The sequence below is a fragment of the Rhineura floridana genome, chromosome 2 (genome assembly GCF_030035675.1).
Source record: "Rhineura floridana isolate rRhiFlo1 chromosome 2, rRhiFlo1.hap2, whole genome shotgun sequence".
NCBI lineage: Eukaryota > Metazoa > Chordata > Lepidosauria > Squamata > Rhineuridae > Rhineura > Rhineura floridana.
Genome location: NC_084481.1, coordinates 213323569 through 213350304, shown reverse-complemented (window position 1 = coordinate 213350304; position 26736 = coordinate 213323569). Strand labels below are relative to the sequence as shown.

Sequence of the window (26736 nt, the reverse complement as noted above, 5' to 3'; positions counted from 1 at the left end):
GCAAACTGTAATGGATTTAATTGTTGTATTTGCAGATTTGGGATAGGCAATAAATATGTATTTTCTTTTACTATTAAAATGTAGAAATAAAAATAGAAAAGCCATATGTTAACTGTCAGGAGAACAATATTACTTAGAAGCTCACCTTTTGTTACTTTACTGATTGTTCTCTCTTTGTCTCTCTTTTATTTTCCTTCTATAGGTAAAGATGAGCCTTCAAGCTATATTTGCACAACATGCAAGCACCCTTTTAATAGCGCTTGGTTCTTGCTTCAGCATGCTCAGAACACACATGGATTCCGCATCTACCTGGAAACAAGCCCTTCAAACAGCTCCCTTACTCCACGCATCACCATCCCTCCTCCTCTGGGACCCGAGACTGTTGCACAGTCCCCGCTGATGAATTTCCTTGGTGACAACAACCCTTTTAGTCTCTTAAGAATGACAGGTCCCATCCTGCGTGATCACCCTGGCTTTGGCGAAGGTCGGCTCCCCAACACGCCTCCCCTCTTCAGCCCACCACCTCGTCACCATCTGGATCCGCATCGCCTTAGTGCCGAAGAAATGGGGTTAGTTGCCCAGCATCCCAGTGCCTTTGACAGAGTCATGCGTTTAAACCCCATGGCAATTGAGTCGCCAGCGATGGATTTCTCCAGAAGGCTTCGAGAACTGGCAGGGAACAACTCCACCCCTCCACCAGTTTCTCCTAATCGCAGCAACCCTATGCATCGCTTGTTGAATCCTTTCCAGCCAAGCCCTAAGTCTCCTTTTTTGAGCACCCCGCCATTGCCACCGATGCCCCCAAGCAGCACCACGCCTCCCCAGCCTCAGGCTAAAAGTAAGTCCTGTGAATTTTGTGGGAAAACATTCAAGTTCCAGAGCAATCTCATTGTCCACCGGCGTAGTCACACAGGAGAGAAGCCCTATAAATGCCAGCTCTGCGACCATGCTTGTTCCCAAGCCAGCAAGCTAAAACGCCATATGAAAACACATATGCACAAAGCTGGGTCCATGACAGGGAGGTCGGATGATGGACTATCTGCTACGAGCTCCCCTGAGCCTGGCACAAGTGAGCTCACTGGAGAGGGACTAAAGTCTAGTGAGGCAGACTTCAGGAATGAGAGTGATCCATCTCTAGGCCATGACAATGAAGAAGAGGAGGAAGAGGAAGAGGAGGAGGAAGAGCTGGAAAATGAAAGTAGGCCTGAGTCGAGCTTCAGCATGGACTCGGAGCTGAGTCGTAACCGAGAGAATGGTTCCAAATCACTGCCAGATGAAAAATCCCTTGTTCTAGGAAAAGTGATAGAGAATGTTAGCCTTGGTACCATCCAACAATACAGTGACATGTTGGCTGAAAAGCAGAAAAGGGGTGGCTTCCTGAAAAGGTCTTCTGATCAGCGAGATCTCTGCCCCCGAGACCTTTGTCAGAGAGACACAGGTGACGAAGACTCGGTAGCTGGAGAACTTGACCGTACTGAGGAAGGGACAGTCAACGGGAGGAATTTTGGTCCAGGTGAACCCTTTCCCGGCCTGTTCCCTCGCAAGCCTACCCCCATCACAAGCCCCAATTTAAATAACTCCTCAAAAAGAATAAAGATAGAGAAAGATTTGGACTTGCCACCAGCAACAATAATACCTTCTGAAAATGTTTACTCACAGTGGCTGGTAGGATATGCAGCATCAAGGCACTTCATGAAGGATCCGTTTCTAGGATTCACAGACTCCCGACAATCCCCCTTTGCAACTTCTTCTGAGCATTCCTCAGAGAACGGAAGCCTGCGTTTCTCCACTCCACCAGGTGATATGCTGGATGGCGGTCTCTCAGGGCGCAGTGGGACAGCAAGCGGAGGCAGCACGCCCCATATCAGTGGACCTGGCCCCGGTCGACCCAGTTCAAAGGAAGGACGGCGGAGCGATACATGCGAGTACTGTGGCAAGGTCTTTAAGAACTGCAGTAACTTAACGGTGCATCGGCGGAGCCACACAGGAGAGCGGCCTTACAAATGTGAGCTCTGCAACTATGCATGTGCCCAGAGCAGTAAGCTGACACGTCATATGAAAACACATGGCCAGATAGGGAAGGAGGTCTACCGCTGCGACATTTGCCAGATGCCCTTCAGTGTTTACAGCACCCTGGAGAAACACATGAAAAAGTGGCATGGCGAACATTTGCTGACAAATGATGTCAAAATTGAGCAGGCAGAAAGAAGCTAAGGCCCCTGCTGGGTTAAAATTAGGGGTCTAGGTAACATTTAAATTGTACAGTTTAACTATTGCCAACTGAGAAAAGCTGACCTAACTTGCCTCCAAAAACATAATTTAGCATAACTATGGCAGGTGCCAGAATTTGGCACTTAAATATAACCTGTGTCTACAAAGTTTTATTAAACATGAGGATTGGTTAAGGCAGTAAAAATTGTGAAGCCTTTTAACTGTGCAATAATTTCTGTATTTATTGGGTTATTTTGTATTAATTTTTTTTTGGCATGTGCAGGTACTTTTTTTTAAAAAAATACATTTTTTCTTGTTTTAGATTTCCTTTAAAATTTTGTTGGGTATCCCATTCTAATTTTCCCCAGTAGTAACCTGAGATTATTTGCATTACAGGGGGAGATACATATCAATTTAAATTATAATTTTAGAGGGCCGCTGCTTTGTTGAATCTTATGCTAAGCATGTGTAATTTCTTGTGAAGAAGCCAGCATTTTAAGTAATAATTTTTCTTCTTGCTCTTTCTCATTCTCTATTTTTTTTGTTGTACTTTTTTTTAAAAAAAGAAAAAAGAAATCATTTAAAAATTAGGAAATATAAACTTGTACGGCGGATAACAATCTTAAAAATTGTAGCACTTTCTTTTGGATTTGGATCTAATATTTAGCACTGATGATGCCACTAAAAAGAGAGGCCTTTAAAAAATTTTTTTAACAGACTTCCACAGTAGAAGTTGTGAGAGCTAAAAAGAAATGGGCAATTTTCCCCCCAAAGGCAGCTATATTTATAAAAGCAATAGCAAGAACTGTGCATTATTGGTATGGAATTCTACTAATGACTTTTCACCTTTCTCCCATTTTCTTTAAGTTCATTAAATAAAGAAGATGTGAGAGCCCTTAGAGCTGCATGTGTAGATTTTGAAAAGCATGACAGAAAGGAAACCATGTGGCGTATTGTTTTGGCCTTGTTAACATCAGACATTATGCGCATGATAATTGTAGTTATCAGTTGATTGACCTGAATATATGATACTGCTGTAACTGACCATTCTATAGCAAATACATTAGCGCCTTTTTTGGAGCAAGGTTGCAATCCTAACCCCATGTAGCTGGGAGTAAGCCCCGTTGAATTCAATACGACTTACTTCTGAGTAGACATAGCTAGGATTGTGCTGCAAGTGATGCTATGTATTGAATTTTAATTTGTGCATTAAGTGCACATGCATGTGTGTGTGTGTTCATACACACGCACAAACACTCTGTGGCTAAAGGATTATTTTGATTAGGGCTGATGAATCAAATTAAACCTGCATACATTTGTATATGTATGTTTTGAAGAAGAAAACATATGTTCTTTTTTTTGGAGGGGGTGGTACATACATACATCACAGTTGGTGCTCATCTTAGAAGAGGCATTCCTTCTTGTGTGTAAAGGAAGGCAAAGAGAACCTGCTTTGCATGCAAAAGGTCCAGGATTCAGTCCCTGGCATCTCCAGAGACAGCTAGGAATGACCTCTGTCTGAAGTCCTGGAGAGTTGTTGCTAGTCAGTGTAGACAATACTGAGCCAGATGGAGTGACAGTACAAAGCAGCTTTCTTCCTAAGAGAGAAATGCCTCTCCTAATATGGGGCCTGCTATCTGATCTTTTTTTTTTTAGGAAGTACTAGCATTTTAAAAAAGGAAAGGAAAATGTGTTCCCAGATGCTTTTGTTGTTGTTGTTTTATTGCAACCCTAGGCACACTTACCTGGGGAGTAAGCCCCATTGAAGACAGAGACTTACTTTTGAATAAAGGTGTTTAGGTTTGCAGTGCACATATATTAAAGAGGGGTTTTAATATCACCAATTAATCCTTTAAAGTTTGATATATTGTCATACGATCAGTTTTCTCAGGGTGTGCATTTATCACATCAGGCAATCATACAACAATGGGAGAGTTAATCTTTGTTGATGCACATTAAACAGGGCACATAAGCTTGCATAAGAATCTTTGCTGGGTGAACCAAGTTACTCTAATATCCTTTTGAAAGGAAGAGTCACAGCATCTTAAGCCCTTGCATCCTTACATATGTGTCACTCTGTCGGATGCCAACTGGTTAGCTAGCTAATATAATAATTAATACATTTTTATCAAGCTGATAAACAGAGTTCCAGCAGGGTACCCATGTTAGTCTGTGTAGCAAAAACTGAGATTCTTGTACCACTACAAATAAAAGGTATTATATTAAGTTTGAAGGTGTTACGAGACTCAGCTGTTTTTACATCAACAGAATGTAAAACAATGTGGTTTAAAATAATAGAAGAAGAAGACCAAAAGGATGTCAGGTCCAGTTTCCCACCACAAGGCAGGACTAGCCACACATCAGCCCATCCCAATCAACCTACAAAATCCTCATCCCAGTGTACCATAAGAAGTAATAAATTGCAGTGATGCTTGCAGAGCAGATAGTGCCAGATCACCCTACCAAGTGAGCCAAACTATATACTTCCCCAGGCTCATTGATCAATGTGACCTTATGGAAACTTCTACTCCAATAACGGCAATTTTGTGGGATGGTTTCAGTGCAGACCTAGAAGATAAAAGTGTTTTAGGCCCTGGGCTACATTGTTTCCAAAAACCAATTTCCTGCACCCTGGCAACATGACTTCCAATATTTCTTTGAACCACTCATGGGTTTCCACCACTTTTGAGGAACACTTTAGCACTATTCAGGTATTGTTCTCCGTACACTCGTAGTCATATAGAGACAGAAAGAAAGGCCAAACTTGCTGGCCTGGCCATTGTGTCCCCTGCTGTCCCACTACCACTTCTCCACCATCTTCATACATTGGGGAAATACCTGTAGAGGGGAGCATACTCTACAAACACAGTTTCCCCCTGTGATGTAGAACCCTGATCATACTGAGTTCCAAATCATGGGAGATCTTTTGCTCATTCAGCAGGATCCCCTCTACAGACATGCTCCCCTACACATGGACACAGAGCTGATGTGAGAGTAGGGAAAAGAGCTCATCTTTTAGATACATCTGTCTTTCAAATGACAACCGATTTAAAAATGAGAGTACATGTTCAGGAACTGTGACTTGCTCAATATTCCAAGGGACACGAACTGTTATAATACACACACACAATCATGGTTGCTCTACTATTACTAAAGACAGGCCCAGTGCAGCCCACTGGCTACATACAATGGCCCACCAACAGCTTGATATTTTTGGTTGCTTGCTGGGGTGTGAAAATGGCAATTCTCAAGGACCCAACAGGCCACCGTCCATGGCTGGTGGGTGTGGTCAGCTTGGTGAATCACAATTCGTGCAGATATCTGTTTAATGTTTAATAGATCGTGCTGAAGCAAATGTGTTAGGTTGTTGACCACCACAATCATGGAAATGCTTGTAAGGAATATTCCACACTTAAAATTGGAATCAGGATAGGATAAAACACACACTACTGCATATTTGTCTACCGCACAACATGAATTTGTACAATGCTATACAAATACAGTTTACTTACTTCACAGTAGCTTGCTTACTTCACAGTTGTGAGACAGGCCATTGTCTAAGACTTCCATATATACCAATTGTTTAAACTGCACTCTCACAAAAGCAAAAGTGATAGTTACATCTGTTATAAAAGGGTCGAGTGCTAGGCTAGACATTGAGGCATTTTGCTAATAAAATGAAAATATTGTCTCACATAATGCACAATTATGTTATAAATAAAATAGGCCAAACTCTGCAGGCTGCTCCCCTTTTAGAATAGTGCTGTTAAAGTAACATGTAAGTCTTTGGGAACTGCAGCCTTTTAAAAAGGTACTGAAATGAAAAGGCACACAACTTCAACAAACTCCTTACATTTCGAATTGCAGAATTTGAGTTCCTTAAACAAAGTTTATATTTGTTTAAAAACAGCAGCAGCAACAATGCTCACCATTTGTTGAATTAAAAACTTAAAATTTGACATTCTAAGTGATTTTTTTAAAGAATATTATTGGTTAATTATTTTGAAATTAATTTTTGTAACTTCATTTGCCCAATCCAGTCATGTTTTATATTTTGTTTAGGGTTACTACGTGTCATTTGTTTATACTATATCTCTTATTCCAGCATGTTGCATCTCACATAGAGCAGAAAAGAAAGACTTTACTGGGAGTGCTAAAAGCCCTTGTTACTGAAGTCGCCAGATCACTTCAGTGTTATATCTCTTTGAAGCTGTTACTTGGCAGCCTTTTCATACTGAACCTTCTTATGGCAAATGATTGGATTAATCCCTTTATGGTCAGTGTTAAGGCTCATATAGATCTGTAGCTTACAGCGTTTGTTCGGTTAATGGAATAGGAACCCAATGAAGGCAAAATATTGTTCTTTAAACTTCAATAACCCGCTCTACTTTTCTGTTATTTAGTCTCATTTTACTTAAAGTGTGGGTTGGATCTCCTGAGAGAAGCATAAACCTCTAGAAATAGAGACCCAAACTCCTCTCTGCCAATCTCCTCCTCCCAGCTCAGTTTCTGTATGTTGACTGGACTACAAAGTCTCATGTCACATCCACACCATACATTTAAAACACATGGCTTCCTCTAAAGAATCCTGGGAACTGTAGTTTGTTAAGGATGCTGGGAAATGTAGCTCTGAGAGGGGTAAATTACAGTGCCCAGGATTATTTAGGGGAAGCCATGTATTTTAAATGTGCTTTAAATGTACGTTGTGGATGTGACTTAAGCTGTATTTTTCTTTATTTGGTGTTGTATTGTTTGACAGGACTATCGAACAATGGGGCACCTCATGGGCTTTTGGCTTCCATAAATACATCTCATGTGAGCATACCATGAGTCCATATGGCTCAAATCCTTTCTTTTTCTTTTAATATTACAGATCAGAATAGTTGCCCTCACCTAAATTGCCCATCTTTCTTTTGCATCTTTGTTAATCTAGGGAAGGCCCATATCACATGACCTTGGGAGGTTTTCTAGAGCATAATAATTTGGATTCCCCTGATTTAGTCTGTCAAGACAGTGGACAATGTAAAAGTCATACATTTTGATTCTGTTGACCCGCACTTTAAAACTTTTTGTTTGCATTCAAGACCAGCGGCTTCTGAACAAGAAATTACAGCATCTTTTGTCTTTGCTTGGCCCAGAGATGGGTGAAACTGTTAAGGGGGACATCTGAGATTAAGTGTCAGTGTTGCTAAGCGTGGCATTCACAATACTGGCACTATAAAGAAAAAATAATAATTTATTGGACAGTTTTTCTACTGCCATTCAATTTGATGTGAGTGCCTTGAAAACTGATCTTCCTATTTGTGTCTCTTGAGACAAATGCAAACATTTTTGTGAAATGAAAAGACTTTTAAAAAATGGTAGAACAAGAAAAGTATGTTCTTTAGGGTTTAAAAAACAAACAAAAGAGCCACATTTACTTTTTAAAAAATCCTGGTTGAAGATAGTGGACATGAAAATGCCATAAGACCCAATCAAATGAAGATGTATATCCAGCACAACTTCGGACATCCATTTGCTGAATTGTTCTCAGCCTCTCTCTTTTTTTTCAGGACAACGCTGCTTAGGAAATGGAATGGAAATGATTTACTGCTGAATTAAAACTCAAATGACACAATTGCAAGTTGTTATCATTGAATGAAAAAAATTCAGGAACAACGGCTAATTTTTTTAAAAGTTAAATTTAGTGCACTCTGTCTTAAAATACGTTTACAGTATTGAATACATACAAGGGTAAAAAAATTGTGTGTATGTGTGTTTGAGCAATCTCTTCTTTTTTTTCCAAAGTTTGCTTAATAGGTTATTAAAAATGCCATAATGGCCATGTGTATATTGTTTTCTTTTGGTGATGGGGTTTTAGTATATATTATATATATTAAAATTTCTTGATTACTGTAAAAGTGGACCAGTATTTGTAATAATGGAGAATGCCTGGGCATTTTACAAAACCAGAAAGAAAAAAAAAAGTTTCTCTTTTTTCCTTGAAAATGTTGCAGTAAAATTTAAATGGTGGGTCTATAAATTTGTTCTTGTCACTGTAACTGTAAAGTCTGAGTTTTAGTAAATTTTTTTCTGCCTTGGGTGTTGAATTTTTATTTCAAGAAAAATGTATAGAAACTTGTATTTGGGGATTAAAAGGTGACTGCTACACCATGTAGAAAAAGTATGTAGAAAAAAAGTGCTTAATATTGTTATTGCTTTGCAGATTAAAAAAAAAAAATCACATTTCTGACCTGTACCTATTTTTATCTCCCTCCCCCCTCCCCATATCCCCCTCTTCTGGAATGGATATTGATATTGGTTGATTCATATAATGTAGGCACTTGCTGTATTTTTACTGGAACTTGTAATTTTTTAACTGTACGCTTGTCCTTTTAAAGGGATTTAATGTACTTTTTTGTTAGTGAATTTGGAAATAAAAATGAAAACAAACAAACAGGCTGCCATAATATATTTTTTTTAATTTGGCAGGATAAAATAGTGCAAAAAATTGTATGTCAAGACCTTATTGTACAGAAGGGAAAAAAAGGGTTGTTTAACGACCTGTGAGTAAAAGAAACTAAACAATTACTATTTTTAATTATGTGTTTTTGGAGGGGGTGTCAGGTTCTGTTTTTGAGTTGTTTTGTTCACAATTTTAGTTGTGTGTATGTATATATACATTTTTTTCTGTCAAAAATAGCCTACAAAAAAAAAGTGCTGTTCCTTCAGGGCAGTAATGACTTTGAAGCTGCCTGGACCCCTTGTATCAAGGCCTGCCCAGGTATAGTTGAATTAGGATGGATGGCTGTTGCCTGTTATTGTTAAAATGAAATTCAATTTTTGTGAAGATATTTGACGTGACATTCCACAGATGCCCCTTTTTTTAGAGTCAGGGAAGTGGCTTTTTCCTGGCACATGTAAGCCTTTACCCCCAATGCACAATACTGCACATGTGTGCTTAAGATACTCAGTGCTATCATTTTGACAGTGCTGACATCTATTGAGGGGTGAATGGGCCTGTATGCAGTCCTTGCACCATCACTGGACAGGTGATGTAGGCACTGTTAATCCTCACTATGTGCCAACTATCAGTTAAAGGCAATGTGTATCTGGACTTGAGCCCACCTGATCCTGCAAGGGTTTTTACCCAGTACAGCACAGCTACGCTTGAGTTGGGGCTTGGTCCTGGTCCTTGCTGGATCAGGGCACCCATCCATTACCACCCCCTCCCGCACCCCCTTCACAGCCTTCAGATGAAGCCTAAAAAGGGGAAAAGGAAGAAACAAGTGTTCTGTTGGTATAACTGTTAATTGGATTGAAGTAAACATTCGGGCCAGGCACATCCCATTTCTCTCCTCCCCCCCACTCCCTGTCAGAACGGGACCATGTACAGGTTTTGCCAGTCTGTTCTGTCTGCTTTGCTGCTGTTGATTCCTAATTGTACATTCCACACATTTCTTAAATATTTGAAGGACTGGGATGAAATTCTGTGCCTTTGAGTTAAATAACACACCTCCTACCCCAGTTAGGATTACATTTAAATCCCGACTTCCCATGCTTAGGAATGTCCTGTTGAGTGTTTTTATTATCTTGATTTCAATACTTTTATAAGATGGGGCAAGGCACAATGCTAGCAATCAGTTTAAGGAAAGAGAAAGCAACATGAGGAATGATTAATAGAGTGTGAAGAAATGGCAGTGAAAAAAGGAAAAACACATATACACATATGTCAAGTCATAGAGCCATTGCAATGTCAGGTGAGGGGTGTGTTGGCAAATAGAACTGGGCTAGCCATTCCTCATTCCAGCTCTTCAAAATTAGGGAAAAGGTTATGTTAAGACCTGTTGTGGAGCAATCTCATGTATTCATCATGAACACCAGAGAATCTGAAAGAGCAATCTCAGCTTCTTACAGACACATTCCACAAAACCTGCCTTCCCCTACCCTGGAGTAAATCCTGGGAATTCATTGGAGATGTTTTTAGTGAAAATCAGACATCGGATTTTTATTCTTTGGTGTCTGTTTTCTCCAAAACAAAATTCCACAGTGAAGTGAATTCACATTTTATATTGTCTCGGTGAGCACGACACTTTTCATCCTGGACAAACTAAGATTTAAACCACCAGCAGCTGTCTTATCGTGTGTCTTGAATGGCTGAGAAATCAACATAAAGCACAAACGTTGTGTTTAGTGAAACCATGATAATTCCTCCTCCTTCCTGCTTCTAAGAATCCTGCTTTACAAGGCCATAAGCACAATATGGCAGACATGTCATAGTTATCACTGCTGTCATAATGATTGTTACACTGCTAATGTCAGCAACGTTAACTGTGTTAAGTCAGAATTATTCCATACAGCATACCCCTGCTCCACTTAAAATCAATGATCAGAGCATTTCTGGAGCAATAGTTTTAACTTTTCTTTTTTACAATGTGACATGAAAAATAGAATTGTACATGTCAGCATTTCATCCTAGTCCTGATTAAATACAATCCAAGGTTTTGTTTTTCACAGGCAAACTCATTTTATGGTGCTCTTTGTATTTTAGAACTGCAAAGCAAAGTAACGTTGACTTCAGTTGTTTGCATTTGTAATGGCAAGGCAAACTATTTTTATTACCTTTTTCTATTATTGTATGAGCTTTTGTTGTTTACTTGGAGGTTTTGTCTTTTACTACAAGTTTGGAACTATTTATTATTACTTGGTATTTGTGCTCCATTAAAAAAGAAAAATGGGAGCACTTTTTTATTATGGATAAAAATGTTGAGATGGCAGGAGGTCATTTCAATATCACTTAGTGAAATATTTATTGTTCCTTTTATTTTCTGTACAAGACTCCTGGCCTCTTCCCCCCCCCCTTTACTGTCACATTGTTGAGTTCAGCATGTGTCTACCATTTCATTTGTACACTCGTTCAAAACAACGTTTGTTCCAGTTATAAAAATAATAAATTGGACATTTGACTTGATCTCCAAATATTGTCTTTACTGCTTATTTGAAATTGGAAGAAGTCCACGCTAATGTGGAGTGCGAGGCTGACATTTTGTTTAGTAAAAAAAAAATCATTTTAGGTACTGATTCAGGAGTGGAGGAATCGTGTTCCGGGGGGCTGGACATATGACATTGTTCCAACAAGGATGTAGGAAACTTGTGTATAAAATATGTACTGCCCTGATGGTTACTTTGAAAGGGCTCAATGCTGTTCCCAAGTGCAAGAGGTCTGTCCAGTTTTTGATGCCTTACATCAAGCCCAATCATCTTGGACTTTGTGTTCAATCGCATTGCTTCTTGGCACATCTTATTATTTCACGTCTGGTAGAGTTATGAGCATGGGAGTACCTCTGACACAGGGGCATCCTTCACCACTAGATGGGGGAGAAATTCAATGAAGTTCACATTTAAAGGCAAACTTACAGAATTTACATATTCTGAAACCATACAGGAACTGAAACACAGCCATCCTTCAACATTAGTACTTCTCCAAATTTTGCAGTGCAGTTCTCCAGCCAAATAATGTTTATAAAAATGCATGTATATAAAGTGTGCATATACAGTCATACATACAAAATACATATTAAGGGAATTTGCTTTGCAAAAATGGGTTTACAGTATTACGAAAAACTGCATACAAACACATGTATATTACGAGACATCTGCACTAAAATCGATGCATTTTCATGAGGACTTTTTTAAAAAATTGCAAACTGATGTTGAAATGTGGAGAACCAAACTTAAGACACTTAAAAAGACACTGAGAGAAACCACAATTGACATATTCACCCATCCCTACCACTAGATGACCCTTTGTTTGCAGGAGGAGTAAAGAGGGCCTTTCATTTCTTAGTAAACATCTTTCTGTTGCTTAAAAACAACAGGGATAGAGGGGGAAGAAAAGTCAAACCAACTGGATAAGAAACATAGTGGATTGGGTTAAGAGGTGTGTGTGGTCATGGGAGGGGGTTGAGGAGGAGGAGCGGCCCACTGTGACCTGAGGGGCAGAACACAACATTGAGAGAATACAATGGGTTTAATGAAACTTGGTATATATCTGTGTACACTGCCCAAGGTGAATATAGAATCATAGAATAGTAGGAAGGGGCCTTTAAAGGCCATCAAGCCCACCTTTCTGCTTAATGCAGTAATCCAAGTTAAAGCATACCTGGCAGGTGGCTGTCCAGCTGCTTCTTGAATGCCTCCAGTGTTGGAGAGCCCACCACCTCTCTAGTTAATTGGTTGCCTTGTTGCAGGACATTTTTTTATGTTCTGCTGAGATCTGGCTTCCTGTAACTTGAGCCCATTACTCCGAGTCCTGCACTCTGGGACGATCGAGAAGAGATCCTGGCCCATTCTGTGTGACACCCTTTCAAGTACTATCATATCTCCCCTCAGTCTTCTCTTCTCCAGGCTAAACATGCCCAGTTCTTTCAGTCTCCCGGAGCTTTGTTTCTAGTCCCCTGATCAGATGCCTTGTTGCTATCCTCTGAACCTGTTCCAGTTTGTCTGCATACTTCTTAAAGTGCAGTGCCCAGAACTGGAAGCAGTACTCAAAATGAGGCCTAACCAGTGCCAAATAGAGGGGAACACGTAGTTCAAAAATAGTGGATGGCTGCCAGGAGGTTGAAGAAGCCCTACTGGGGACTGACATGCTAAAGGCCTTTGCAGAATGGCTGAGGAGGTCCCCAGACCCAAAAGCTTAGTCGCAGAGGAACATTTCAATTTTTTTTGCAGAATAATGCGGGTTGTTGATTCACATGAGTAGCCCAGACTTCACATGCACTGCTATGATCAATTGCTTGCTAAAATGCAGGGATTTGGGGGAGGGATCAGCTTCCAGCATTCAGCTTAGTTATAATAATAATAATAAAATAATAAAATTTTATTTTTGAGCCGCCTATCTGGACGAATTAACGGCCACTCTAGGCGACGTACAACATACAATAAAATACAATAAAATCAATGCGGATCACATTGCGGATCACAATGCGGATCACATAGTTATTGCTCTTCTCATGCCTGCCATAGCTCCTTTACTCTTTTTGAGTTCTCAAGCATTGTAGGTGGAAAGGGGAAACGGTTGGTAGAGCATCACCTACATGTCCTAACATGCTACCTTCTCCTGAGTGCATCAACCTCAAATGTAGAAAGCACAGGAACATATCAAGTCAAGACCATTGGTCCATCTAGTTCAGTATTAAACACTGACAGGTAGCGACTGCAGGTTTTCAATGCTTTACCACTGAGTTATAGCCTTTGCTTAAGCAGAACATGAGCACATTACTTTCTCAACAAGGAGAGATGTAAATTAGGTGTTGCTCCACGTTTTCCATGCTTGCGCACTAATACACTCTTGGAGAAACTTGAAAATGAAATCAATAGCTGATTCAAAGTTGATTCAAACAACCATCAGATATACATTGCCTTCTTGAAAGCAGCTTAGTATACAGTTGCCACTAAACACACAGCTGGGAGGTGACACATGCAAGGCTCTCATGTGTCTCATACTTACTCTAGTGTGGACTGATTAAATCATTGGTGGGGAGGGGGGCTATTTATTTTACTTGTATACACTTCATATTTCAAAAAATCTCAAAATGGTTTACATTTCAACAAAAATCAATATAAATTCTACATTCAATACTGTTGCTAATAAGAACAATAATCTACATTTTAAGTAACATAATTGAGCAATAAATCCAACGTACATAAAATGAAAACAAAGTGAATCATATACAAAAAAAATTATAAAACAATTATAAAATATATCTAAACACCTGAATATTACCACAAAAAAAAAAGCATTCTCACATCTAATAATGCAGATCAGGAATTTAAAAAATATATATCCTGTTACTTGTCTTCCACTGTATTTTTTAACATTGCTGTAAACCACTTGCAGAGAGGGGTCCATTCGGGTGGAAGGTGTGTGTGCTGAAGATGCAGAGACAGCAAGGAGGAGGAACAACATCAGGAGACATCAAGAGCTGGCAAGAGGTTCTCAGCTGTGGTATGGATCTTAACATGTGGCCAACAATGCTGATCCCTTAGGTCTTCCAGAACCTTTCTTTAGAAACTTTGAAGCTGACTAGAGTGATTGGTTGCTTCATAAAAAACATTACCTTCCTTGATGTTGTCTTGGCAACTATGGGCTTTCTGAAACTTTTCTGCTGCATCAGCTAGTCTCTTTAATGCCTGGACTTCTTGGCCAACAGACTCTCAATGTCCCCTGCCACTTTTCCTACTACTTTCTCTGGGACATTCTTTCTTACTTCAAAAAGGTTCCTTTTTTCACTGTAGATCCATTTGGGCTGGTCAACACCACCAAATATTCTCATCACCCCATCAATCTCTTACTCCAGCCTTGTGGCCCAATACTGTGTTTTTCTCCTCCCTCAAGAGGCATCCTCTTCCTCTTTTCTGTGACTCCCTCTGTGTCAAGCAACCTCTTTCATCTTAGGAGCCATGTAAAATCTGGCTACAGGCCTCCAGATGAAACCAATTCCAATAGTCCCAAGTCCACTTACAGGGGTCATCCGAAGAGAAAGTTCTGGTCACTGTCCAAGGCCAAAGCATGGGAGCAACACAATCTACACTGAGTGGTACCAGCTCTGCAGGGTTTCAGGCAGGGTTCTCTCCCAGTCCTACCTGAAGATGCCAGGGATTGAACCTGTGACCTTCTGCATGCAAAGCAGATACTCTATCACTGAGCTATGGCTCTTCCTTTATGAGGCTGGTTCAGTAGGAGAACAAAGGTCTGCATTTAGCTTTCTCTCTGGGGTAAACTGCTTGGCCAACTCATGTCTAGTGCTTGATTTTTTTCACTAGTGCAATGTTGGACATATTCATTAATGTCTGAAGCCAAATAATATTGATATTATCTGTTGTTCCTGCAAACCTTCAGGCTTGAGGTCACATCAGACCCTAAAAGAACTTTATTCATCTGCTCATCAATAAGGGATGGAAAGCTCAACAATAGAATGTAGATCATTAATGCCAGTATTCTGTGGGTCAGACCAAAAACACACCATTCCGTACACACAATAGAGCCACCGGTACATCACCTCAGCACATGTGATCACAGGGATCAAGCAGGCATATGTATGTGTGTATACCCACAAAATAGCCTGTGGGCATGCAGTCCTGGTGTTTCCACTGCATGTATAAAATTGTTAGAATGATAAGTGTGTGAGCTGGTCCTAAGTTAAAGGAGCATAAACCTTGGCTTAGCTATGTGCACCACTTTCTATTTTATTCAAAAGTTTGCATATTCCTTTCATAACAGAAGCCTTCCCCATTAAAACAACTATTCTTTGCCAGATATGGAATAGATATTGTGGAACAAACTGGGAAACTTGAACTTTTGAATTCAAAATCACACATGTTAATGCAACAAGAGATTTTAATTCAAATAGGAAATTCAGCCATGCTGTGCAGTGCACATAGCCAACAAAGGCGTGCTAAGAGAATACTTTTTTGCCACCACTATTATTTCTCTATTAATACACACACATTTGTGGACAATTTCCAGGTCAAAAAATGAATGGTCATTTCCTATGAATTATTCTATCAGCTTTGCTAAACAGGGCCTTTAGGTACCAAATGACACTGCGTATTCTATTTTTCTGACAGACAACAGCCTGTTCTGTTCTGAAGAAGATCCTACATGCTGAAAACCATATAGAGCTAAAGAGTTCACACTGTGTATCCCCCAAACAAGGCAAGGTTGTTTCTTACAGTATATTTCCTGGATGTTAATGTTATGCAGACAGGGTTGAACATATTTCCACTCACTGTAGAAGTGTAAAAATATAGGATTATGAAAAAGATGGGTGACCCTATTCTGTCCCTGACTGTTTCCTATCAACGAGAGCGGCAATAAGGGAGTCCTCTCTTGTAAAATATGCAAAGGGCTTGCAGATAAATTGGAGCCCTTGAACCTACACTTGCAAGAATCTGAAAAGAAATGCAACACCTTAGGATTCGGTGTGCAAACAAGCAAATCAGATACTAGTAAGCGAAGGGCCAGGGTGATGCCAACAGTTCCATTTGTTTAAATGCACAGAGGATGGAGTGGCTCCAGATTTTAAAACAAAAGGCATATACGCAGGACTCTCTCTCCAGGTATGGCTTACCTCCCTAAAACTTCTCCAAGCACTTTTTCCCACTTTGAGTGCCAAAGTCCAGCTGAGGATTTGTTTATTTAATTGTTTTTATATCCCGCTTTTCCTCCAAGGAGCTCAAAGTGGCATACATTGTTCTCTACCTCCCCATTTTATCCTCACAACAGCCCTGTGAAGGTAGGTTAGGTGGTAAATGACTGGCCCAAGGACACCTTGCAAGTTTCATGGCTGAGTGTGGGTTTGAACGTAGGTCTCCCAGGAAAAAAGCCATGGGTGGGTGTGCTGTACTCCTCACCTTTTGCTTTTAAAGTGGATTCTTCTATACGGTTGCTGTGGCTTCCTATGTAAATGCAAAGAATTGTCACATTCACATCTACTTTAGCTCTAAAACATGTTAAGGGGATATGTACATTTTTGGGTTTTTATTTCTTTGGTTCATATCCATGGATCAAGGCATAGGAGCCCAGCTATGGTGAACTCTGAGATACAGTCCTCATAGTGACCTCAAACTGCAGGAAGTCCAATACTGGTTTCCCAGCCTCAGGAAAACACATATGGATTAGTTAGTGAAAAATAAGGAAGGTTCCAAATTGAAGATTTACCTAAGGAATAATCCCATTAACTAAACAATGACCCCCAACCCAATGTATGGTTCAGGTTAATGTAACACCCACAAAGTAAGCAAGTTCTCCCCAGGAACAGGAATTTACACTCATACATGATACCTGAGACAGGATCTCTAGATTCATCTAGGTAAGGCAAATATTCCAAAAGAAATTCTTTCATGCCTCTAGAACACTGACTTGTACTCTCTCCCAGTTTACATGGAACCCTATGCAATCCAAAAAGACATTTAAGCTAAAGGTTTTGCCAGGGGCAAATCAGCACTCACTGGCTCCAGCGGTTTCCTAGATGCTTGACATTGCCCTCCGGGAGCATCACTCCCTGTGCTGGACCTCATGCCAAAGAAGGGTGAGATCTTTTACATCTGGTTGCTGGGTATTTCAGAAGAGAGAGCTTAAATCTTGCCAGGCACAGAATCTCATTCCTGATTTTGTGTCTTGACTGTCTTCAGGAAAGGCATATTCCTTTACTATCCTTTTCCTCATTTTTTCTTTTTTCTTTGGTGTGAGCCTATGTGCTCAGTATCCTGGGTGTAAATAGGTGTAGGATCTCTTTTTAGGGCGGCACTCCTGGCACTATCATTATCTATTTTTAGATGCCAAGCAAAAACATTTCTCCCAGGCATTTGGCTCCTAAGTCTGGAGGGCTTTGGGGGGGACTTTGATGCTGTTGCCTCTTTCAGTGGGTGTTTTTTTTTCTTTAACTTTTTAGTTTGTTTAAATCGTTTATACTGGTTTTAATCTTTTATTGACTGTATGTCACTTTGAGTTCACCTCATGAAGAAAAGCAACTAAACAAACAAAGAAACAAACAAAGAAACAAACAAAGTCTTACAGTTCTAGTGTGGGACTGTATTAGCTACATGCTGCCCATGTTTTAACTGTAAACTGAATGCTATATTTTTCCCTGTTCAATAAACCAACATTTATTATATCTTGTGTGTGTGCTTTCTTGGATTATTAAGGGTTAGGATCAAAGATTTAAAGCAGCATGGAAGTTTTAATTCCAGGGAAAAGTTCTGCTACGCTCTTGGGGTATGTTTAAGTTTTGTGCAGGGTGGACGTGCATTGGGGTTTCATATATACACATACAGTATAACAAGCAGCAGACCAGAGCAAAACATCTTGGCCAGTTTTAACATCGGTGGTGGTAGTGGTAAGGCTATCAGTGGCTATTTGTCATTATGGCTACATAGAAAGTGGTGGCTACATGTGGGATAAGGATACCAGTTGCTGGGGAACAACCGCAGGAGATGAGTGTTTTTGCCTTCATGTCCTGCTTGTGGCTTCCCAAAGACATCTGACTGGCCACTGTGCAGAACAGGATGCTGGACTAGATCTGACCTAGCAGCACTCTTCTTATGTTGTTGACAGCAGCTTGATCTTGGGAAGGCAATAGCTGGCACTTTTCACAGCAGTGATAACCATTATTACCCCCTAATGCCTGCAACACAAACTTCTATTAAAGGCACAGGAGTGGGCGGGGAGGGGGGCATTTAAAAATGATAGTCCTAAGTATAGTTAGCAAATGGGTGTCAGGATTCAGGTTGGTCAGAGGTCGTATGGTTCTGAATACCAGTTGCTGGAAAATGCGGGTGGGGAGAGTGCTGTTACATTCAGGTCTTGCATGTGAGCTTCCCATGGGCTTCTGTGGGAACAGGATGCTAGTCTACATGAGCCATTGGCCTGATCCAGCAGGCTCTTCTGATGTTGTTAAATCCCTGAACCTGAGATTTACATAGAAGTAAACACTGCTGAGTTTAATGAAAATTACACCCAGGTCAGTGCATATAGGGTTTTGACCTACATGTACTCTTTATTTCTTTTTGTTTAGGAGATGATGCCCTTCCAAAAATGAGGGTGGATGCTGTTTCTGTCCCCTGTTGTTGTTCTTGTTGTTGTTGTATCCAAGATGCACATTGAGCCATATCTTGGCATCTTGGCATTTTCAGCCCAGTGGCTTTTAAGAGCATATGGATTTTAAGAAGTACAATTTATGCTTTTGCCCTTGAATGATGCACCTTTTAACCAATGATAAAACACTTCTATGTTTCTTTTCATTTAGCCCTCTTGGCCTGACTGAGGTGGATCATTTTAGCAAAGAAAAAAAAAGGTTGTCTGCAGTGGATATCTCCCGACCAGGGAAGCTACTTTGTCTTAATTACCTCAGGACGAGAGTCTGGCCCTGAAGCAATCATCTTTGTTTGTTAAAACACCCTATCGGCAGCCCTGCTCCATATAAATAAAACATGACCAAGATTACAATGTCATGTTCTTGTGGACTCCAGACCCTGGTAACTGCTCAAGCCGAATGCACAAAAACATCCCAGAGCAATCTGGTGCATATCAGAGGGCATTAAGGAATGTTATTCATTCCTAAGCAACTGCATGTGAACTGGCTTCTAATATTAAACACAATTGTTTGCTCAAATGCTAAAAAGAAGTGTAGGAACTCACTTTGTTTTCCCATTGTCTTGGGTAAGCAGCAAGCCACAGCGCAATAAACTGACAGGGCTGCATTGTAGCATTTAACTTAAATAATACTTCCACTCCTTGTCTCTCTCTTTTTCTCACCTCCCTACTGACTATTTTTAGTTCCCCCTTTTTCTCTTTTGGCTTCCCCGCTGATTTATATCAGCTGAGGATCAGGCCCTAGTTTTAATGAGCTCTAAAATGCCTATTGGGAGCAAATGACAAATCTATCAAATTCAAAAGGGTGTATTTGTGTGTGTTTTTCTTCCCCTGCCCTTTAAAAAAACAACCATTCAGCTTTAAAAAGCACATTTTTGGCAGGTTCGTTTTTTCAATCACTGGCAATTAATTTACATTTCAGTACTTCATATTTCTTCATAAGTATTTGGTCATTTCTTTTTCCTAATAGTGAACACATTCTCCGAATGTCGATTCTTTTTCTTTTGCAGACAGACTGGCATTATCCATACACTTGAGAGAGGTACTGGGGGGAAGCCAAATTTTACAGAAGTACAAAAAAAAGTATTTATTTTTAAAAAAAACTAAATGGGTGGGGAAACAGTCCATGAGAAATGAACAATGTTCAGTGGCTATGGAATGCTGAAGATGGAGGGATGGAAAACTAGAGGAAGTGGAATGCAGTATCCTGGAAAGGGGCATGGCTGGCTGGCCGGCATCTTGCACAGGACCACTTCAAAGTACAATATTTTGTTATAGTTTCTACTTGTTCTTCAGTATTGACACATTATTTACTAAGGAATTCATGTGTGAAGATCCCACACTAGTACTAGATATCTCAGCCAAAGACCATATTAAATTATCACAGTGGATCATTCTCAAACAGAGAGCAATTCCATGATAGTTTATGATGGGAATCTGCATATTGATATTTATATATGGCTGGAGAATCTACACAGCAAACATGTACAAACTTGGGCTGTTTCATCTGGCACCAGAGCACTGTGGTTACTATTTCCCCATGAATTCCCCCCTCACTGCTTCAGTAAAAAAGGATCAGATAAGGCACATGAGTGATATAGTTCATTTCCACACCAAGGGTCATGAACCCCACTCTGAACAGCAGCCTTGACTGAGAGGAGGAAGGGACAACCAGACCAGTTAGTACAACAATGTAGGAGCCAAAAATGGTTACGAACTCAGGTCCCAACATTGCACATGGGCTGGAGCTAGTGTTGCCACGTCTCCGGTTTTCATCCAGAGATTCCAGTTTTTTGGGGTACTCTATGGGTCTCTGGATGTGTTACCCCAATCTCTGGACTCTTAGCTTTTATTAAAAAAAGATTTAAGTTCCTAGGTGGTCTGGGTCAAGAGCTATACACCAAAATGTAAGTTCCCCCACAAATGAGCTAATAGCTGGCTGCTCAAATTCCTATCCTTTCAGGTTTTTAGCCAATAAGTGAAGTCAGGGTTGTGACTAATGAGAGATTTGTTGACCTTCAGGCAATAGCTAGAACCTTCTGCAAGTCCTGAAAATAGCATTTTTTCTTCTTTGTCTGCACATCACGAGTTGAATTAAGTTTATAGCTTTCAGCAGTAGCAAGAGTGCCTTTTTCTCTGTGTGTATATACTGCACGATAATCAAGCAGGATCTTGGTAAGCATGAATCGTAAACAATTTCAGTTATGATTATAAAAGTATACCTGCAGTGGTTTTTAAAAAATTATTTGCAAAAATAGCATGTTATACATTTTATCTTTCAAATAATTTTTGAACAGAAAGAAAAAAGTGTACATGTGTCTTGTGATACCATTACAACATGTTACATTTTTCTAATTATAAGGGTCAAACAAGTTTACATTTTCTTGGGCTGTTGAAGAGGGCAGTTTATTTGTCCAATTCATAGCCTGTTTTGAAAATATTCCCAATATTAAGCTTTAATTCTATACTCACATTTCTGGGAGTAAAGCTGCAATGCGAATCCCACATAACTTGGAGTAAACCTCATTAAATTCAATAGAACTTTTGAGTAGACATGGTTAGGATTGTGCTGTAAATCAATAGGACTTTTGAGTGAACATAGCAAAGGATTGTGTTGTGAATCTTTCTCTCCCCCTCCAGTCCTATTTTTTTAAGCAATTAGGCAGGGCTTACTTAGGTGTCACTGCTTTTATTTGGTAGGAAAATAATACTGGGTTGGTGTGTTTTTTTAAGTTCTGCAATAGCTATCAGGTTTTGACAATAAACTATTATATGGGGTGTATGTGTTTTTACATCTCCAGTGTGTGTGTTTATGGAGTCTTTCCAACAACGCTGTGAGGTAGGGTTGCTGATTGGAAACCAAGGCAGCTCACAATAAGAAATAAATCCCTTTAAAATCCAATAAACATAAAAACAAGTTTAAAACAGTTGCAAAACAGCTTAAAGTGGCATGATGCTGAATTTTGGGTTGGGTGAGTGAACTTCCTTATCACCGGAAGTTGCAGTCCTGTGCATACTTTGCTGTTTGAGTAAGCCCCATTGAATGCATTGGGTAAATAATAAACATCTTTGACAGTCATGCTTATATAAATATTTCTTCATACTATGTCTAGATAAGTATCTGATTTCACATTATGGTTGTACATTATTATTTCCTTCACATTTTAAGTGTGCCCTTCTTCCTTGTGGTGGTCATGGTCCCCCTCTGTTGTTTTCACCCTCGAGGGAAGATTATTCTGAGAGATGGTGAGTACCTCATGGTCAGCAAGTAAACTTTGTAGCTGATTTCCATTTTAAAAAAATAATTAAAATGATTTATATGCTGGCAAGGCTCAGGAAGTAATGCAGGACTACACAATACATTTAAATCACATCCAACTCGCATTTAAAGCGCATTTATTCCCCCATAAATTTTATTTATGTATTTTATTTACAACATTTATATACTGCTTTATTATAAAAAACTTAAAGCGGTTTACAGAAGGAATTAAAACACTAAAATTATTGGCAAAAACAGTTAAAGACAGGAATTTAAAAACATTCAAAATAATAAAACCAACAATGAGTTAAAAACTGGGAAGGCTTGCATAAACAACAATGTTTTTAGCAGGTGCTGAAAATAGTACAATGAATGCCTAATGTCAATAGGTAGGGAGTTCCAAAGCATAGGTGCTGCCAAAGTAAAGGACTGATTGCTTACAAGATCAGAACATGTACTATGTGGCACCTGTAACATGGAAGGCACATCTTGAACTTGACCTGGTAGCAAATCGGCAATCAGTGCAGATTTCAGAGTAGAGGTATTATGTGCCAACAGGGTCTCACTCATGTCAACAATTATGCCACAGCATTCTGCACTAACTGTAGCCCCTTGGTCAGGTTGTGCTGCATGGGGATTTCTGAGATCTTAGCTGACTGGCTGCCAGGATTCTTTTAGTTTTGGCTGCTAAGCTTTCTGCCTTACTCATAAGAATCTTGTTGTGGTTGGTATGGTATTGCATTTAGGAAATCATCACTGTCTTTTGTTTTTCTTTTTCTATTTCCATTTCATTTACCTTTAACCTCATTCCCTTATATCCATAGAAGCAACAACAGTGGTTCTATGCACTCCGCTCAAGCCCCTTAAACCCACAATGATGCACTTTGTTGGTTGCATGGTGGTTTGTTTCTTGCCCAATAGTGGAAAAAGAGAATTCACAGACTGGGAAGTGTGGCTGCAATTGCTATTGTACCCAAGCTGCTGCCGGTGAAGGTAGACTAAACCATGTTTTTTTTTAATTATTACTCACTGGAATTGGGTCAGCTGTCAAAGTGAGTATATAGCAGCCCACAGGGTAGGCAGGAAAGGCAAGAAAGGGTAGATAATCTTCTTACTCATCTCTTAAGCCTTTGCAGTGAAGGGTCAAGTCTGCAAAGAAGTTTGGAGGAGCCACATTAAAAGGCAGGGGCAAGGCATTCCAGGCAGAGGGTTCCCAACCCACAACACTAGGCTCCCTTCTTCCTACAGAAGGCTAGATTAAATGTTCCCTATCCAGACTCCCTAAGCAGGTGTGAAGGAATGATCCTGTCACTTCAGCTGGACCTAGGAACACACTCATTTAGCTTAAGAGTTCTATGTTAATTTCCAATCAGATATTATTTTGGTTGAATGATATGCTCTGTGGTTGATGCTTAATGTATTATGCTTAATGACATCACTTGGGCCCACCCCTGTGACATCACTAGGCCCCATTCAATGACATCACTAGGGCCTGTCCCTGAAATCTCAGGGTTTGGGATGCTTCTGATATGGCAATCCTGGCTGGAGCCTATTGGCCAGAAGTCTCTCAAGCCAGGATCCCTACTTTGGCATGTTTAATTTCAGTCACCTTTGAGCCTACACCTCCTGTGGATCCGGTCCCCTCCACACCAGAGACCCTCCACAACCTCATGTGCAGGGAGTTAATAGAGTAGGAGTACTAGGCCTTCTCTGTTCCTTAATAGCCAGTGTGTGGCAATCTGGCCTTGTAGGAATAAATGCCTTCAGTTCAGTGCCAGACCTTGGGCTGGTTCACATGACACAAACCTTGGCCACATCTCATGGTCAGTGAGGAGAGAGCTTAAACACAAGTCCCAATTCGGATGACACAATAAGCCTGGTGTGGAGAACCTTTGGCCCTCCAGATGTTGCTGACCTACAGCTCCCATCATCCCTGGCCATTGCCAATGCTTGCTGGGGCTGATGGGAGTTGTAGCTCAGTGACATCGGGGGGGGGCAAAAGTTCCCCACATCTGTGCTAAACTTTCTTTCATGGCCCTCAAGACAGATTACATTTTATACTAATGGTTTACAATCTGAGAGAGAAAAGGGAAGAAGAAAATATGGGAATTCACATACCAACTCTTCCATACTGTTATATAATGAAGGCTGTGAGCACACTAGTCACCTACAGCAAGTGTTTTCATTGGCTACACCTGGAGGGATAATGGGTTGATCTGCCAATCAGTGGCGAAACCTGTCTGAAGCTGATTTTTTTAAAAAATGCACTCAAGCTGATCCCACAAGGTTTTACCGTAAAAAGGGGCAGGGTTTGATGTATGTCATGTGTTCTCATTTTCAGAAAAGAGAGGTGGAGGCGCATTGACACCAGCAGAACAGTTAGCATATCTCTACCCAAAGTTTCATAATGGCCAGGTGGAATAGCCACTGTAGACAATAATTCTAGAAGGGAGATGCCAAATGGCAGCTGGTTTGGGGCTTGGTGAAGCTGATGAAGATGGTTTTACTGTCTCATCTCTCGCTATATGCAGCCAGGTGGGATGGCTGATTATGGAAGCTGTTCTGGGAGGGGGAAGAGTTAAGAGCAGCTGGTTCCAGCAGGATGACAGAGGAGACTTTGCTGTCTCACTTCACTTCCAGCTGCAACTGGGTAGCTCTTGCTTTTATTATCCCTCCCGCATGTGAATTTGCATCATTTTGTCCACTGGATGAACACCTCCCAAGTGTGATCAATTAATGAGAAACTTACAGGAGCGTATTATTGGAAACATTGAAAGGAGATTTAACTGACATGCTTTTCTTCCCCCTCTCTTTTTTGGTTGGATATAAATGCATCCGATCATTAAGGTTGTGCCAGCGTCTCTGTGTTCCTTTAGTGCATGTTGGCACTCCAACGCTCAATCTGGGAACAAACATGCTTACATAATATGCATTTAAAAAAAAACAAAAAACAATTAATTTTGCCTCTTGAAAATGATAAATGAGATGGAGGGGAGAAATCAGATGGTACTAAAAGCTTTGGGCTTTTCTGTTAGTGTGTGGGTGTGCGTGGGTGGGTGAGTTTGCTTTGACCCTAAAAGAAAATCTGGTCATTTATTGCCAAGGAAGCCAAAAAGACTATCTAGAAGCTTCAGCTGGTGCGGAATACTGTTGCTTGTGAGCTGGGCATAGAGAATGTATCAGAGGAGGCTGGTCCATTAGGGCAAATGGGGCCATGGCCCACCAGCCTCAGTCAGTCCCCACCCGCCTGCCTTCTTACTTACAGCCACGATGAAGCACCTTGGACAGCTCCTTGAAAGTTCAGACTGAAACCTAGAGCGGACTCCACTGCTGCATTGACATGGAGCCACCAGCTGCCACTGCTAGAAACACATTCTGAGACACGTACCCCTTAGGGAAAAGGACCACAGGTAGGGCCATGCTTTGCATGCAGAAAGTCCCAGGTTCAGTCCCTAGCATCTCTCATTAGGAAAGAGGTCCAGGTAGCAGATGATGGGAAAGGCCTTCTGCCTGACAGCTTAGTGAGCTACTGCCTGTCAGAGTAGGCAATACTGGTCTAGATAAGCTTTCCCCAGCCTGGTGCCTTCCAGATGTTTTTGACTACAGCCGTCATAATTCCTGACCATTGGCCATGCCGGCCGGGGCTGATGCGATTTGGAGTTCAACAACATCTGGAGTACATGTTGGGGAAGGCCGATCTAGATGTACAAACAGTCTGACCTATGTACTTTTGCGTGCAAGGACCAAGGGCTATTGAGAGAACCTGGGGAGGCTTTCTTACCTCCTTAGGAAATTCATTTTGTGAACACCTGAAGCTGAGCTTTTCCTGATACTGGAGTGCCCTTCCAATGAGGCTTATCAAAACACATCATGATAGATTTTTCAGGAGCCTGATTAAGAATTTGTTGGTTCTGCCAGACATCCATCCATCTATCCATGGTATTTCTTGACCACAATGTTCCCCCAAGGGAGTTTACAACAACACAACAATACAGTATTAAAACCAGTTAAAATAATATTATATATACATATATATATAATCAGAAGAATATTCAGAAAAATAGGGGAAATCCTTATATATATATATATGAACGTAATTGTGATTAACCAAACAGAGGTTTTTATTGTATTAACAAAACGTTTCAGCTTCCACCTTCATCAGCTGCTAACATACAAATGCTGCTACCAAGGTGGCAGTTATAGAGCTTTGAGGATGGAATGCTCAGAGGGGCTTCATTTGCAGAAGCTAAGTAGTGGTGGTACTGTCCTCCAGGTTCAGGCCATGTGGTGCTGGTGATATATATATATATATATCAAATTGGAAAAGGCCACTTGGCAATGGACAATAACCAGAGCTGCTAATTGGTCTTCTAGGTCCAACATACTGTTATGGGATTGCAGGGTTGGCCTGGATGATATCTGGGGTACCCTCCAAGCCTGTGATTCTATAAATTTGGGATCTGCAGTGGAAGGAACCTGCTGAACTGGTCAAAGCAGTTCCTTTGTTAACCTAAAGGGGTTGGCCAAGTTTGTCAAGTACCCTATTTACATGTCTAAAGACTTGGTAAAGAGCAGACATGTTACCATAGGAACAGCTTGCCCATGATGTTCTTTCAGGAGGGTAGCAACCTCC

General features: G+C 40.5%; 1 protein-coding gene across 11 annotated transcripts in view; it reads left to right on the top strand.

Moving 5' to 3' along the window:
- The window catches only part of BCL11B (BCL11 transcription factor B), a 185107-nt gene extending 173963 nt beyond the window's left edge, over positions 1-11144 (top strand). For 10 of the 11 annotated variants that reach the window (XM_061612101.1, XM_061612098.1, XM_061612095.1 and 7 more), the window contains one exon: positions 203-11144. In XM_061612101.1, the coding sequence (XP_061468085.1) occupies positions 203-2214 (2012 nt within the window). In that variant the 3' untranslated portion in view covers positions 2215-11144. The remainder of the gene's footprint in view (positions 1-202) is intronic. The other variant, XM_061612099.1, reaches the window with a different exon arrangement.
- The last annotated feature ends 15592 nt before the right edge of the window (positions 11145-26736 follow it).